This window comes from Chaetodon trifascialis, chromosome 18 (assembly GCF_039877785.1).
Source record: "Chaetodon trifascialis isolate fChaTrf1 chromosome 18, fChaTrf1.hap1, whole genome shotgun sequence".
In the NCBI taxonomy this organism is placed as follows: Eukaryota; Metazoa; Chordata; class Actinopteri; order Chaetodontiformes; family Chaetodontidae; genus Chaetodon; species Chaetodon trifascialis.
The window spans coordinates 14,301,854-14,317,925 of record NC_092073.1 but is presented as its reverse complement, the minus strand read 5'-3'; the positions used below and the strand labels follow the sequence as shown (position 1 = coordinate 14,317,925).

The 16,072-nt window shown below is 45.6% G+C and overlaps 1 protein-coding gene across 1 annotated transcript in view; it reads right to left on the bottom strand.

Annotated features, from left to right (window-relative positions):
• Window positions 1–417: 417 nt before the first annotated feature.
• slco5a1 (solute carrier organic anion transporter family member 5A1) overlaps window positions 418–16,072 on the bottom strand; it is a 38,710-nt gene continuing 23,055 nt past the window's right edge. Inside the window, exons 5-10 of the mRNA XM_070985660.1 lie at window positions 12,664–12,828; window positions 8,912–9,110; window positions 5,954–6,113; window positions 5,026–5,267; window positions 4,819–4,883; window positions 418–3,441 (exon numbers count right to left, since the gene is read on the bottom strand). Of these exons, the coding sequence (XP_070841761.1) occupies window positions 2,984–3,441; window positions 4,819–4,883; window positions 5,026–5,267; window positions 5,954–6,113; window positions 8,912–9,110; window positions 12,664–12,828 (1,289 nt within the window). The 3' untranslated portion in view covers window positions 418–2,983. The remainder of the gene's footprint in view (window positions 3,442–4,818; window positions 4,884–5,025; window positions 5,268–5,953; window positions 6,114–8,911; window positions 9,111–12,663; window positions 12,829–16,072) is intronic.

Here is a 16,072-nt window from a genome sequence, read left to right as displayed (position 1 = left end):
TGGTGTCTCGGCCTCAAGTGCTTCCCACCGCACGGCTCTGTGAGCGACACTTTGCAATGATTCAATCAAGCCAAATTGAGTTTTTTTCCATTTTTTTTTTAATGACAAATATCAAGTATTCAAGGCATTTGTAAACCAAGTGTTCACAAACATCAATTAGACTTCTGCTCCTGAGGAACAAAAGCAATAAGAGCTCGACTTTCAGAATACTGCCTCTCCTCTGTCCAGGAAACTCACTTTCAGTTCAAACGCTGATGAAAGGAAAAAGGCGTTAAAAGCAAATCTACAATCAACCTGAAGCCGTCCAGGTGTGAACGGCAAAGGCAGACACCCCCGCGTTTGCTGTGTCAGTGCTCGCTGTGGTGTTACTGGCTCATTCTCTACCCTTCCCTGCAGAGCACGCACTGTTTGCCTGGCTTGTTTTTTTACTGTTTGTTTGGCGTCTAATCAGAACAATAAATGTTTAATTATAGGATGACGCAGCGAAGGCTGCGTCTGGCCCTCCAGTCACATTAGCAGGTGACCATGAACACAGAGGAAGGCTACAGAATCATTACAGATAGAGAGAAGGGCATTCTGGGTAACATCACTTCAGCATTTATATGAATTCAATTGTGTAGTCGACAGAAAAACAAACATCGCAATAACCCACCACCGCCCCCCCACACACGCGACGTAAAGCAATCTCAACCCTTCCCGTGTGAATAATACTGCTCAGGCACCGCGAGACAAATCCACCATTTTTTGTTCATTTTTTTTTTGTAGCTTTAATCTTAATTTTTTTTCCTCTTTTTACTACAATGTCATGGATTAGTTCATAAATATGCTCCTAACTATGTGTGAGCTCTATAATACGCTTCACTTGCTTTGTCGATATTTACACGATGATCACGTATGAGTGTGTAATTTGAGGTACTAAGTTACAATACTACTAAAATCAGTCACTCATTAGCACTGGATAATCTTCACCTGGCAGAAAACTACCAATCTTGGCCAAAAACGTTAACTTTTAAAATGTATTCACTGCATCGGAGTTTCCTTTCACTCCACCCAAACTTTTCATAGCTAAAATGAAGTCGAGCTGATCAGAATATAAAATACATTAACTTTATTAGACTTTTACCCCCCTCAGAAAAGAAAAAATACATAAAATGTGGTAAAACAACGTGCCACAGATTTGTCTTTTTTGTATCCACCTGATACTGAACAAAGCTTCTTTTTTTAACATGAAAAGGCCAGATTACCACCTTTTGCCACACAATAGATCCTTAAACAATAACATGAGCTCAAGCTAAAAGAAAATTACACAATTCTATTGAATTGCTTCTGTTCAGACACATTCATCCGACTCCTGCCGTACACCCAATGTGTGGACTTCACCAAACTAAATTTAGTCACATGACCTGTGGGCCATCTTTTGCTCGGGTTTATCTTTGGGAAACCTGGAGAGCTAAATTCAGTGCAGTGATTAAGTTTAATAATTAACCTTTTAACCAAGAATGTCATAGTACAGACAACGGCAACATTCACTGGCCTTCTTGCAATCGTCTCTCTGTCCACTAGAGGGCCCCAAACACCAGGAACTGAACACTCAGATCCCTCTTGCTGATAAAAGGAGGTTGACTGTTTTACACGCCTGCCGCACTACTTGTTTTTTAAAAAGCCTCAACTACTAGATAACTACTATGTACATCTGATGACCATTAGAATGGAGAAGCCATTGCAATGCAGAGCCAAGATGAAGCATCCTGTCATTAGTAGCTGATTGTTGCCGTAGATTAGAGAGAAAATTTACTTTGAGAAGTTCGAAATGGGTCAAATTTGGAAAGAAAACTGCAGTTTTGCCACATTTTCTTGAACCTCCGTTGCATCTCCAGCCTCAAGTACAATCACATCTTTCGGACTCACAGTAGCTTTAGCACATGGTCAGAGAGGAGAAACCTTTCTTGCGCCTTTCTCATGTTTGCCACTTGGCTAATTATTACACATTGTAATAATAAAGTGGTGTGATGTGTTATGAAACATGGATCTCTTGCTCCCTGACAAGACTCGACGTTTCATAGAAGTCATTGAAAACATTGTACCACTGGTGCTTGTCGGCTTTAAGCTACATGGTTATCTTGCCGAGACGAGACACTCTGACCTCCGAGCGTGGCGACTCGAGCTCGGTGGCAGCTGTCGCCAAACACAAACGCAACGAAGCAGAATACTGTCGCTCAACTGAGGGGACAGTGACTGGCGTTTTCAGGAGCTAGCGTTTACCCTGGTAGCTAGCTTTGTGTATTGGACTGGCCGAGACAGCCTGAGAGGCACTGTTACGAAAAAAGGAAGGGAAAAATAAAAGCCGTGAGAGAATTTTAAAATATCAAAAGAAGAAGAAAAGACCTCCCACTTTTGTCGATTGTGAAGATGCAAAATGATGTTGAATAGACAAGAGAACAGGGTGGAATGGCTCAAACGCAAGACAGATCGCTGATATGTTCACAGACTGAAGGGAAAATGGGATCATGGATGATCCGACAACGTGGTGGAATGACGTGAGCAGGGAAGAAGAAAGAGGTACAGATGTAGAACACAGGGAGCTGTACATTGGATCTTGCATAGTACAGGTTTGTCAGTTGTGCTTTAGATGCTGTGTTGATGACGACTGTCTGTACAGAGATTTTAATGCCCTGCCTTTGAACAGTAGCACCATGTGATGTCTTTACGGCGTCCGAACGTCTGCGTGGATGCTGTGTGTGGCTGCAGCCGATGATATGCTCAGAATAAAAGAACATCTGTCAGCCTCCTGTTCTTCTAAACAACAACGAGCAGCCCTTTGAGGATGGTGGGCACGCCTGTGTCTCTGCCCGTCAGTCCCACAGCAGCTGTGGAGCCCCGCCTGGTGTCTGGTTGGTGTAAAGCAGACACTGCCTGGCGCAGAGACACAAACAGGAAGGCACGTGTCACAATGAAACCTCCGCGAGGGAGGCTTGGTGCGCTCTCAGACATGGGCGGAGCCTCTGTGGTGATGCGGCAACATGATGGGCGGAGTTATTGCTTTGAGGGCATTGCCGGGGCAGCTGAGGCTGCTGTGGCCGCGGTTGAGCAGCAGGGCGGCGGGCGGGTCGGGCCGCGGCGGGATGAACACGGGGCAGGAGCGGGTGCGCGCGTGGCTTTTGTGGCCGCCGGCGTGGCAGATGAGCTCGCTGACGGTGCCCAGCGGAGGCAGGTGCTGGCGCCAGCGCTCGGCCCGCTCCTCCTTGTGCTTGATTGAGTACCAGGTGAGGAAGATGAAGATGAAGCCGACGAACTTGAGGCTGGCGGCCAGGCCGAAGTAGACGAAGCGGAACGAGGTGACGTCGTACTCCCAGCAGGAGCCGTGCACGCCGCAGTCCTGCTGCCACAGCATGCAGGTGGTGTCGATCACAGCACCGAAGTAGATGGGCGTGGGGATGTAGGCTGAGGAAGAGGAGAGACGTGATCAGTAACCTTAATGAGCTCTGCTGACTCCCAGCTCCAAACTACTCCTTCTCTGCTTGTTTGGACTAGAAACTGATTTAATGGGCCTGAAAACCTTTTTTCTCCATCAATTTAAGCAGAACTGTTGTCAATTCTAACAGGTTTACAACAGTTCTGGTTTTTTCACCAGATTCTCTGTTTGTGTTTCTGAACTTCAAAAAATCTGAAAGTGGGCAAAGCTCAGTTGGAAAAAGGTGATGTCATGTGTTTCCATGAACCAATCAGAGTTCAATTAGTGTTTTCTTTTTCTTCACTTTAGCTTTGTTCTTATTCAGTCACAAATAATCTTACAGAGACAGATTAAGATTAAGGGATACTAAACAATGCTTGCCTTTTTTTTGTTGTACATTGTACTATTGTATTGCAATACAGTGCATAAAGTACATATGAAAACCTTCCTGCACATGCATCATTATCACAACACACTGAAGGACATAAATTTCATGAGTACTATGCAAAAACTAGCATACAGTATACTCTTTATACAGTGTCATGGTTTTGGGATGCAGCGCAAGATATGTGATTAACTGTATTGCAGCACCACCTTTCTACCACTTGGTGGCACCAATTCATGCAGATCAAGAGCAGCACTGATCCCTTTGTGTGCATTAATGGAAGTGGACAAAATATTAGAAACACCTTTTAAGATAATGAATCCAACACAACATCATCATTAACTACAGCCTAAAAATTAAGACTTTTAAGTGCTGAATCAGCAGCTTTTTGGACACAAAAAGGCCACATTGGTAACTTTCTGAATGCAAAATGTATTGCGCAGCTGTTGTTTGGGATTGCATCAGATTGTATAATTAGCAGATAACTCAGATTTCAGGATCCAAGTGTATAACCACACAAATCCAGGCTCTCTCCTGCCCTGCAAACACACGTCGAGATGGTTTAAGAGAAGCGATGCGACAGCTTTACGTTCACACGGCCGCACCGAGCGGATCAGAGGCATGTTGGGGCAGTGCTTACGAACCCTGAGGGCTTTTCTACACTTCTCTGCACATGAGCTCACAGAGGTCCAGTACAGTGCTGCATCCCTGCTCTCGTTAAAATTGGAGGGCGTCATCAAGGACAAGAGAGAGAATTAGAGCCGGAGAAAGCAGAGCGTTAGAAAAGTGGATTACAGACCAGCTGGAAAAGCCTCAACGGTGGAAATTAGATGAGACGTGACTGGCTGCACATTTTGTGCCAAATCCTGAGGATCCATTAACCTTTAACTTCTGCGCTTTCTGACAAAAAGCAGATAGAAACATACAGCGGCTGGCTCCAACATGTTTACCAGCCATCAGAGTGCAAATACAGAGAGCTTACCGAGAGTTCGGAGCAGGACGAACTGCATCCCGAGAGCGAAAGGCCTCTCCTGCTCATCAACCGACCTGAGAGAAGAGAAACAGCACAGATGTGATGCTGATTCACAAAAAAAGAGCGTTTTAAGCAGCGTGCACACAAACCGATACCACCACCCAACCTGGCCCTGCAGGGAGAGAGCTGGGAAAGGATCAGCGTCAGCTCCCTTACCTGAGCGTGACGATGATGGCGGAGGGCTGGGCACAGGCGGTGATGAGCGTGACGATGAAGAGGAAGATGAGGAAAGGGATGAGGGTGTTGCAGGTGCGGTCGCACTTCCCCGACACAGCGTAGCCGTTTTCGTTCAGGTAGGTTTTAACGATGACCAGCTGCAGCTGGTTGACCTGGCCGCCGGACGACGGAGTGATGACCTGCCTGCTCTGCACGCAGCCGCAGTCCGTGTAGTTCCTGACCTGCAGTCAAAAACAGATGGTGCACATCCTACCAGTTACTCTGCAGCTAACTCCATTCCATTCAAATACAACATAGTCACCGTATTGAAAACTCTCCTGTAAATTGAGACACATGCAGGCAGACCGGGCGGCACCAGCGGCGTGATCAGAGATCCGGACAAACAGTCGAGATGTTTACTTTCCTTGTGTTGTTACAATTTCCTATCTGACATTGTTGCAGAGTCTGACACTTCCGGTGCTTTCAGAGCTACGGGAGAATGTCTTTGTGTATTCATTTTGATGGATGTGTCCTTGAGCAGAAACGTCTTTGAAATCATTCTCATCAATCCTTTTCTATTCGACTTGTTGAATAAATGGCGACAAAACAATTATTTGTGAGGCAGGAAAACAAAGAAGCTATGAGTGCATGAGTGTGTGTGTGGGTGTGTGTCAGACTGTATAAGGTGGACTGAATGTACCTGGTTGTTGCAACCTAGCGGCTAGCTGTCACATTTATGCATAACCTTAAGCTTTAATATATCTTAAATGAGTGAATTATGTAAAAACTCGACCCTGTATAGTTGTCATGAAGTTAGCTTTAGAGACCAAAATTGTTGCAAAACTGCAGTTTTTGGCACAACCATGTTGGCTTCATTTTTCAGCCCTGGAGGCTGCTGCTTGGTGTGCATGTGTGTGTGCGCACTCACCCCGGTGCTGTCATTGCCCACGGTGCTGCATCCAGCCAGGCAGGGGTTGAAATAGGTAATGCCGTCCGAGCCGCAGACCGGAGCGTACTCGTGGATCCTGCAGCCACAGTTCACGTTGCAACTGCCCGTCAGGTTCCTGTGGGTCATCGTCAGGGTCGGACTGCAGACACAGAAAAAGGGGGCCCATCACATCCGTTTGCCACAAAACTGAGCTTTGAAGCTGGATTCTTAGTGCCATTTATACTCCATGCAGTCTTTTATTGAAAGACTCCACTGTAAAGGCCACTTATCTCACTTGAAATTCATTCCAGTGCAGCGGCTACATGCTTCTTCATAACTCCTGCTTTACGAACCTCTCAGAACATTTTAGATGTTAAAATGCATTAACAAGGTAGTTTATCTCACACTCTGGTGATGTGTTTTCACATTCATGCTGTATCAGCGAGGGCCAGAGGCGGGGGACCTGAACTATCTGTAGGAGCATTTATTCATTTTCTACATTAATTTATCCAGGTTAGCGTCAGCGCAACCTCTCTTGCAAGTGTGGTCCTGCTGGGATAACAGCACAACATTTAGCCTGGAAAATCAAATTTATGGTGCTGTGTGTTGCATTATTACATCACAACTCCCATAAAACCCAATGCATCTGGCTGCAAAGAGGATAATACATTGTGTCCCCTGCATGGTCTGCCTCCATGAAGTTTTGTTTCAGCAGGAAAAAGAGCCAAACAGTGTTGCAACAGCAGAAAATGAAGCAAAATGAAGAGGCTGCCAATCTTCTTGACAGTGTTTACTGTAGTCTCTGCGTCTCTTTATTAATCTGCTGCACATAATCCTTTTAATTAGCTTTAATCCTGCCGTCCAGCAGCTTGTGTGATGTGTGATGATAGGAGGACGGAGGTGAGGGGGTTGAGGAAGTGACACCTCCAGCGACTCGACAGGCAGTGTGGGAACGGTCGCTCTAAGCCAAACAGGACTTTGGCTGCGTCTGAGCCAGGAGCAGTGAAGCGAGTCCTGGGTTTTCTCTGGGAGGCTTTCGCTCTGAGCCCTGCGGAACAGCCGCGGACGGGCCCTAACAACACGGCAGCCTGGGAGTGACGCGAACACACACACACACACACACACACACACACACACACACACACACACACACACACACACACACACACACACACACACACACACACACACACACACACACACACACACACACACACACACACACACACACACACACACACACAGACTCACACACACAAACAAAACCAACACTGACCGACATCTCTTTCTGAACGCGTGTATTTTGATCGCGTATTGAAGATGACTATTTTGCATTTGCCAAAAGACATTTTACGACAACAAATGAAAACCTTCCAACCAGGGTAAAGCTTAAATCATTTTACTTTTTGATCATTTTATATTATGCTACTTCTTAAAATCAGTGGACCATCATTTTTCACAAGACCATAAAGTGATACTCATTTTCATGTCGGTCGTAAGAGGGGAAGCACATTTGGGCCTGTCCTGACATAACAGTGTCACATTCCAGACAGCGTGTGAGGCAGACAGGGAGTGTGTGTCGGTCTGTCTGCGTGCATGCATGTGTGTGTATCTGCATGCACGTAGAAAGTCGCAGGCTCACTGCACTCAATGCGCGTCCTTTTTTCCAGACTAAGCCCCGGCCTTCGCTGAACCCTCCAGATGTTGCGTCGCTGTGTGCAGGCGGCACTGCATAAGAACCCAAACGGGGAGCCAAAGACAGCCAGAGGCTTAATGTGGTTTAGCACCGCAGGCAACGAACACAGAGAATGATGGGAAACCAATTCTGAGGTCTTATTTTGTAAACAGGAAATAAGGATTCTGATCATTGGACAGCTTTATTTTGACTACACTGCAGCTTTTCATTAAGCACACAGGCCCGACTCCTAATCACGCATCACATTTGCTGACATATTACTTGATGTGCACCGTGGCACCTTTCTCGCCACATAGTCTCCAGCTATGTCTAGACTAATGTGGGAGCACAGACAGGGGACACAAAGGGTGCGCCTGGGCTGAACATTCCTCATGTGGGTGCTAGCAGTGACTGGTGACCGGCGCTGTTCATAATGAGGAGCCCCACCGGCTCACACGTCTTGTTCACCCCTCTATAAACACCGGCTTAGACAAAGACTGCAGTTATTAATGGGTCATCTGTGGGGCTTTAAAGGGCACATGGACTATTTGGCAAATAATCACTTTGATTAACACAGTTATGTGAAAAGCAAATTTCACAGAGGTTTAGCAGTTTCACCTTTGTGTGGTCAGTGGAGGTGGTGCAGTTGGCTGGTCCATACTGATGAGGTCCATCAGCAAAGTATAGTTTTATGTATCTAATACTTAGGACTGCGTGCTCTCAGAATTAATGCCTGAATTTCAGATTCAGAAGTTGACAAGATTGCAAGCAGAGCACAGAATCATGAGATGGGATATTAATTCATTATGCAGGGCATCATCCAAGGTGACTCCACGCATGGAGCCTCTATGCGTCCGTCTGTACGAGTGTGTTCATAACCCTGTGTGCCAAAAGACATCTGCTTCGTGCTTCTGTCTGCAGGGCCTGCCACTACGGGATGACTGCTAGCTCTGCAGCCTGGCTGCTGATGTGGTGTCGAGCGGCAGCTTCAGAAATAGAGGTGGCAGAGTGATTCACTGGAGCCACGAGAGCAGATGCCAGTGTTGCTAATTAGTCATTCGCACTCCAACACAGCGCCGCAACACATGAGGATGATGGCAGCGGTGACAGCGTCCCGGGCCCACAAACCTCCTCCAGTATGTGTGTATATCAGATACGATTTCCTATCCAAACAAAAGTTTTTTTAACGAGCAGTTTAGACACAAATGCATACCTGGCTCCAGAGTACCACATGCTAAAGCAAGAAGCAAACAGCTGCATGCGCTCACACAGGAGCTCCTTACCCAGTGGTGTAGGGTATGTTGATGCCTCCTAGATTGATGCTCTCACAGCCCACTATGAAGAGCGTGGAGAAGCAGAGCAGAGACACCCCGCTGCAGATCATGGCCAGCTTGGCTGACTCTCTGGCGCCGAGCTTCAGCTTCTTGATGATGTAGCCCCCAAGCACGATGCCCACTCCAGCGCTGGGTACGATGATCACACCTGTGAGAGAGACCGGAGAAAAGAAAGAGCAGGTGAGACGGACGGAAAACTTCACAAGTGTTGCAAATGGCACATAAATAGAGCAGGTAATTTGTGCCATGAAAAAGTGTTGGCACTGAATTCATTACAGTGTTTTAATCAGGCACACCAACATCATGTGAACATGTCGTGCTTTTATATGAAAGACTGTATGACGTCTTCATGGACACAGAGGCTTGAAAAAGAAATCTCAGTGTGACTTCCCCCATTGAACCAAGAATAAATAACTTCAAAGAAAAAGAGAGCAGAAAGGCTTTGCTATCAATGTGACCAGGCTATGCTACGGGCCACCAGTGAGTCATTTCAGGCTGTGGCACGTGCTCTCAGTCCATGAGAGCTGCTTTAATTGACAGCATGAAGAAAGCCAGAGCTGGCTGCTGGCAGGATGGACCGGGTGGAAAGTGTCATCGTGCAGGGGTTAAGGCCCGGGGAGGCTGCACATGGCAGCCCGCGAGCCCAGCCACAGGCGCACGCGGCCGGGTAACGAGCAAGACGGGGTCAGTCAGCGGGGGCGGAGGGTCGTCAAAGAGAGAGGATCAACACAGAAGTGATCCAAGTACACAGAAATGTCATCTGGCTTCTCCTTCTATGTATGTGAGTGTCACACAGAGACCAAGAGAAAGACAGAGAGGGGAAGAGAGCGCCTCTGTGAGCATGCTCAGAGCAGAATATTATCCTGTAAGTGCATGTTTCTGTGCTAAAACCTTGAGCTTTCTGCAGGATTAAACATGTACATAGCCGAAGCAGATATTATATCACAGAGACATAAAGGTGCACACGCACTATGCTGTAGCATTAAATGCCACCTGAATGATCTACACATTATTTATCTGGATTAACGGCTTTGCTGGCATGAATGTGAGCGCAGTCGTTTGATAAAAGTGTGCGCGTCCGTGCTAATCTACTGTTGAGATCCTGCATCGAAGGAGCGGCGACTCTTGTGACAAACGTTCGCTAACTGCCGCTTGTACAGCAGAGATAGAAGAAAGTGTTTGACAGGAACAGCGGCTGAGATGAAGACAGAAAAAAACAAAAGTCGGAGAAACTGGTGGAGAGCAGATACAGCAGCATGGGGGAAACTGCAGCTGAAGGAGGCGTGTGTGATATGTTACACTGCTATTTCTGTAGCTACATCTAATGAGCATGTAGCAGTGGCGGCTCTTTAACCGGGCATGATACACACTCATCAAGGTGGTAATTTGCAAGACTTCCATTTATCTCACTTTGACGTCGTGGTTTTTTTTTTATGGTTCACTTCCTACAGATCGCGTCACTGAGACAAAGCTATGATGTTTTTCTTTGTACACACCCTTCTTTGGTATTGTTAGCCATTGTGGCTATAGCTGCTAATTTTAGACACCTAATTCTAGTCATTTCTAGCACAGCAGTGTTGGTGCTACCAGAAACATCAACAAGTCCAATATTAACTTTCTTTTTAGCTCTCTTTGTCTCTTTATAAACCCCTCAGGGAAACGCAGTATCTGGCTTTTTAACTGCGAAATGCTCAACTGTGTTAGCTGCTAACTCTGTCTGTCTGTGGCCTAACGTTCTGCTAATTAGCAAATGTTAGCATGCAAACACGCTAAACTAAGGTGGTGAACACGATATACCTGCTAAACTAACAGTTTCATTATGATCTCATTAGCAGTGCTAGCATGGCTGTAGACTTAGTCTTGTTTATCTTTGCGCTTTTTTAAGTAGAAAAGTAATGTATATGTGAGTAAAAGTAGCCGCTTGCTCAGCTAAACTGCAAATATTTTAGATTGTAAAAATATTTTCTCCGGCAAAGTAATTTTTTTTAGTTCACTGAACCTCAACGTTTAATTTTTTGTTTGTTAAATATCAACTTCTGTTGTTTTACATTGTTGAAAGCTAATCCTAAAAACAAAGACTAACTCTATCGTTAGTAAACATGCGGAAACGCCGCTCTGGTCTTCTGGTCATTCTTTGAAAACAATCTCTCACAGTCGTCGGGGGAAACGTCACAGTTGGTCAGTCCATCTGGCCGCCTGAGGAAGCGCTGTGCTCCCGTCAACAGGAGCGCGCTCCTCCTGCTCCTCTCCAACCATCATCACATCCCAGCAGCTTGGCATCGTATGGGTAGCCATGACAACCACACCACCCGTTTGCCCTTACCCCTTGTATCCTGGCAACAGGCAGATGAGATGAGGCAATGGTATTGTGTGTGTGTGTTTGTGTGTAGAGAGATGACCATATGTTAGCCAGCAGAATACTTGGACACACACACAAACACACACACCTTTTTGCCTTCACTGATGTCATTGAGTTTTCAGTCACTCCTTGCTATAATAATCCTGACAGCAGATTACTCGTATATCAGGCTGAAGGACTCGACTGGTGCGTCGCACACTCTACATGTGTGGCGCCCAAATTACAAGCAGAGCGTGCGTGTGTGCACGCGCGTGATCACATTATGATGAATGCGTCTCCCGCAGTCACTGGAGACTTGTGCGTTGCAGTCAGGGGATATAATGGAAGCTTATCACTGACTGAAAGTCCATGACTCATAGCGCTGCCCTCCGACTGAATCACCGTGCGCACGTGGCGAGGTGAGAACAAATGTGTGCTTAAACTGGTGCAGACGAACAGCATATAGTATGTGATGATGCATCGTTTGTCATCCTGTCCAGAATAAACGCACAGAAACTCATAATATGGAATAAACTGTTTCACTGCACTGAAAAGCAATGAAGGGCAGTTGTGCCTCATTGATCTGATAGTCTGTGTTGTTTCAGATCTTGTCAGGGACAGTTCAATTAACCTATGAAACGGCTGCTTCATACACACAATTTCTCCTAAATATGTCCCACTTTTCTTTCTCACAGCTGCAGAGCTTCTCTTGTCCTCAACTGCTCCATTTACCCTCATCGATTGGGATTATCTTATCATATCTGTGCTGAATCTAAGTGATGAAACAACTATCTGATTAATCAATTAGTCTCTTTATGGACAATAAATCAGCAGCAGTTTTAATGATGGTGAAGTCGTTCTTTGAGCGAAAACGCTGATGCTTCTGAAATGTGAGAACTTGCACTTCCTTCCATTTCATTTCATTGGAAATTGAGTATCTGGGTTTTGGGCAGTCAGTCAGACAATACAAGCACTCTGATGATGCACCTTTGGCTTTGGAAAAGCACAACTTGTACTATTTTCCCATATATTACAAACTGAAATAATACCAAAAACAAGAGGAAAAAAAGAGAAAGATTAATTGCGAATGTACTTAGTTAGATTTTTCATTTAATTTGCCTCAACTCTTTCTGCTATATGGTGCCATCATGCTCTGCTGCATCTGTTTCAGTGCAGCGTTTGATTTTACTTTTATTGCTCAGAACATACTGCAAAATAAATCCCTCATTACAGGCTCCCACACATCCTTGAGGACGGCCCACGGGGGACACTGACTGCTGTGACTCACAAGACAACTCGAGAATATGTCTGACTGATGTGTGAATGAGAAAGAATAACAGATGCTGTCCACAGAAACACTTACCAGTGTATATGCTGGCGTTGGAGGCGGGGATACCGAACTGTGACTCAATAAACTTGGGAATGAAGGTGATGAAGGCGGTGACGATGGCGCACTCTGCCGTGTACGACAGGCTGACGAACAGGAAGGTCATGTTGCTGAGGATCCTCAGTGCTGCCTTGGGGAGGTCTGGGGAGGGACGGGAGACAAGACGGAGCACTTCATTACCGGTGGTGCTGTAATTAACACACAATCAGCCTCTTAATTTGCCTCTCACTCCTACACAAACCGAACCCGACGGAATCATCACAAGAACAATCATTACTGGAGAGCAGTAATTAAGAAAGGACAGAAAAGGCTGGGTCTGTAACCCAAAAAACCTTATGTAATGATGACCTCAGGTTATAACAGAGTGGACTTAACACCATCTTTAAATGTCTCTGACACACACTCACAAATACCATTCAAACATGCATTCAGCCACGTCTCATTACAGCTGGATAAGTATCCTTGTTTCATGCAACGCTGCAGAGGCATACACTGATACATAAACACACAGATGCTCGTTGTAGCCTGAAAACCTGTCACGCTTCAAGAAACTCATACAGCCAGCAGCAAGTATGCAGATCATGTGCATCTCTGCTGCGAGCCTGAAAACAGACCAAGCTCTGCAAATGCAGCCTGAATGCCGTCATCCTTGGTTCATCAGAACAAGGGCAAACATGTCCTTTCTGGCTTGCTTGAGGACGGTGTCCATGTGATTTGGGTGACATGATGCAGAATGCCCTCTCATCCTGCCACTCAAAAGTCATGTGGTCAGACTGTATGTACATTATTGTTACTAGGCAGAATGGGACCGTTATAACTTTCTCTTGACTTTTAACACACTGTACACTTTGTTTGCAGTGGATGGCACAACGACACAGGAGCTAATATGGGTCTCCAACATCTCATCCATAAGTCCATAAATTGTCTTTGAAGAGCCTGTGTGTGACCCTGAGGATATGCATGGCATCAATGTACAATGGCAATTACGTAAAAAAGCCATTTTTGGGTAGATTATATCTACATCTACATGAGCTCTGCTTGTACACAAGTGTGCATCCAATTCAATGTAATTTTGGGAGAAACTGCTTATGTAAAACCTGCAGGTCTGCCAAGCTAATTAGCACAACCGCATCAGTATTAACTAAGGATGTACAGACATCAGTATCAGGTAACGGTCTGATGCTGTGCTCATGTACTCTTAATTATAAAACTACTCCGATACTCTGCTGTTAACCTCTCATCAGCGGAGCAGGAAGGTGGAGGAGGAGCAACGTCAGCAGTTAGGAGATAATTTAGGATAAAAGTAGAGCAGACTGTAAGCTACACTCTGCTAAACTGTCAGGAGGAGGGGTGAAAAGCAGCTCCTTTAACGAGCAATTTGACAAAACATCCATGGAACCGACAACGCAGAGTTCAAGGAGTTTGCTAATGCTAGCAGCAACCGACGTTGCAGCAAACGCTGGAGAATCGAGAGAAAACGTGTGGACAGTGAAAGGCTGATTAGCTCAGTGTCACATTCTGTAGATGAAAACAGAAACAGGCTCATGGCTGATAATGCAGAGAAGCTTCTTTTCATCTGCCTGTCACTTGTCTGAAAACGGCTTAGTCCTCAGACAGCATGGCGTGACAACATTTCAGCTGTTCTGCTACAGCTGTATGTTGTGTGTGCGGCACTGAAATCCACTGTGTGTGTGTGTGTTACAGGCTACATTTAATTGAAATGTGTGGCAGAGCCATGTGTTGAATGTTAAAATGCCAGCAACAGCATCACATTGTATATTTAATCTGTTCACCTGATGAAAATAAAACATGTTTTCAAAGGTAGAACTGTCAACATTGTAAGTGCTCGCAGTAGTATTTGGTATCAGCAAGTACCCAAACTGAAGTACTTGTATTTGGTTGGAAAATGTCATTTTAAGGCCACTATGATGGGTTTCTTGATCAGCGAAGTGTTTGAAGTCATGAATTTGAAGTTTGTTTTCAATGTCCTTGCCAGAAACGCAAGGTTGCAGTAAAACCCTGTTCTCTGGGTCACTGGAGCACACTGGAGCTCCTTAATCTCGACAAGACTGAGATAAAAGGCTTCAGGAGCAGGTTTGACAAAATGGGGATCGTTGCAATCTTGCAATCCACAGGGACCTCAGACTGGAGCTGCTGCTCCTCTTCACCTGGTTAGGTTGTCCTGAAGAAGACCCAGGACATGCTGAAGGGACTACACGGCCCTGAGCTGCTGTTTAAGGCGGATGTCTGGCTTCTTTTCTTGCCTCTCTTACATCCATGACCATCGCCCCAATGGCAAAAAAAAGCATAAGAATGAAATATCCAATTATTCAAAGAAAGGCCACATGAAAAAACCCAAAGTCAACTGAAAGAGACAGGAAGCCAAAAAGAGAGTCCAAAAGGCCACGAAAGGTCCCTCCATCAAAAGTAATGATCAGTATGTTAAAGAAATGAGGTCGCCGATGTGCACAAAAAGCTTCTCTGTGCAAACGAATGTGAACTTTGGGGGCTGATTCCAGTCAGAGAAGTGCGGCGTTGTCTACCCTCGACCTTAACCATCTGTGGGGTGAAAGATGAGGGAGGACGCCATCCAAAGGAGCATTTAAGAGAGCCTTTCAAATTAAAATACGATGTTTTTAAAGGTTTTGTCATTTCGCCTGTGCTCTGTCTGTGCGGTCTTTTCTCTGTCGAAGGCCACGTTTGGGAGCAAAAGGTCACACTTCCAAACATTTGGCTTTGTCTAACTGAGCACACAATTGCATTCCCCATTTCTGTTCTGCGTGTGTGTCCGCAGTGTTTTAATCCTTTGGCTGAGGCCAAATACTATGACTTTACAGTCATACGGCCATCATGGGGGCTTTTTCTGTCTCGTGCTTCACACACAGAAGCCTCAAAGCGAAGTAGATTATTGTTGCCTTTTTATTGGCGAGGTTATTACGAGGCTAACTGGGCGGCACGGGGCTTTGATTTGGGGATAGCCGCCTCAGCACCAATCAAATGATCTTGTTGTAGGTGGGGAAAGGTTAGCATCTGTCAGTGTTATCCGAAAAAGTGCGACGAGAATAGTGACGCTAATTATTTCATTCCCGTGGAGCCGGGCTGTAATCTTGTCATGAAGGGGACAGATGGCGAGGTCCTGTTGACGTGTACAGCAGCTGCTCTCTCAATCAGACAGACCACTGGCTCGCAATAGTTGCCACACTTGCTTTTTTTTTTTTGCAAGAATTCATTTGATGACTCTCTCACATTGTTCCATCCACCTACTTTTTTGCAACTCATTTCTCTGAGTGGAGACAGGTAATAATAGCACATTATTTGTAATATGCACTGTGGCTCATACAAGTGGTTTCAACCCATGAAGCCTGTGAAGCCTAAGCAGTGGATC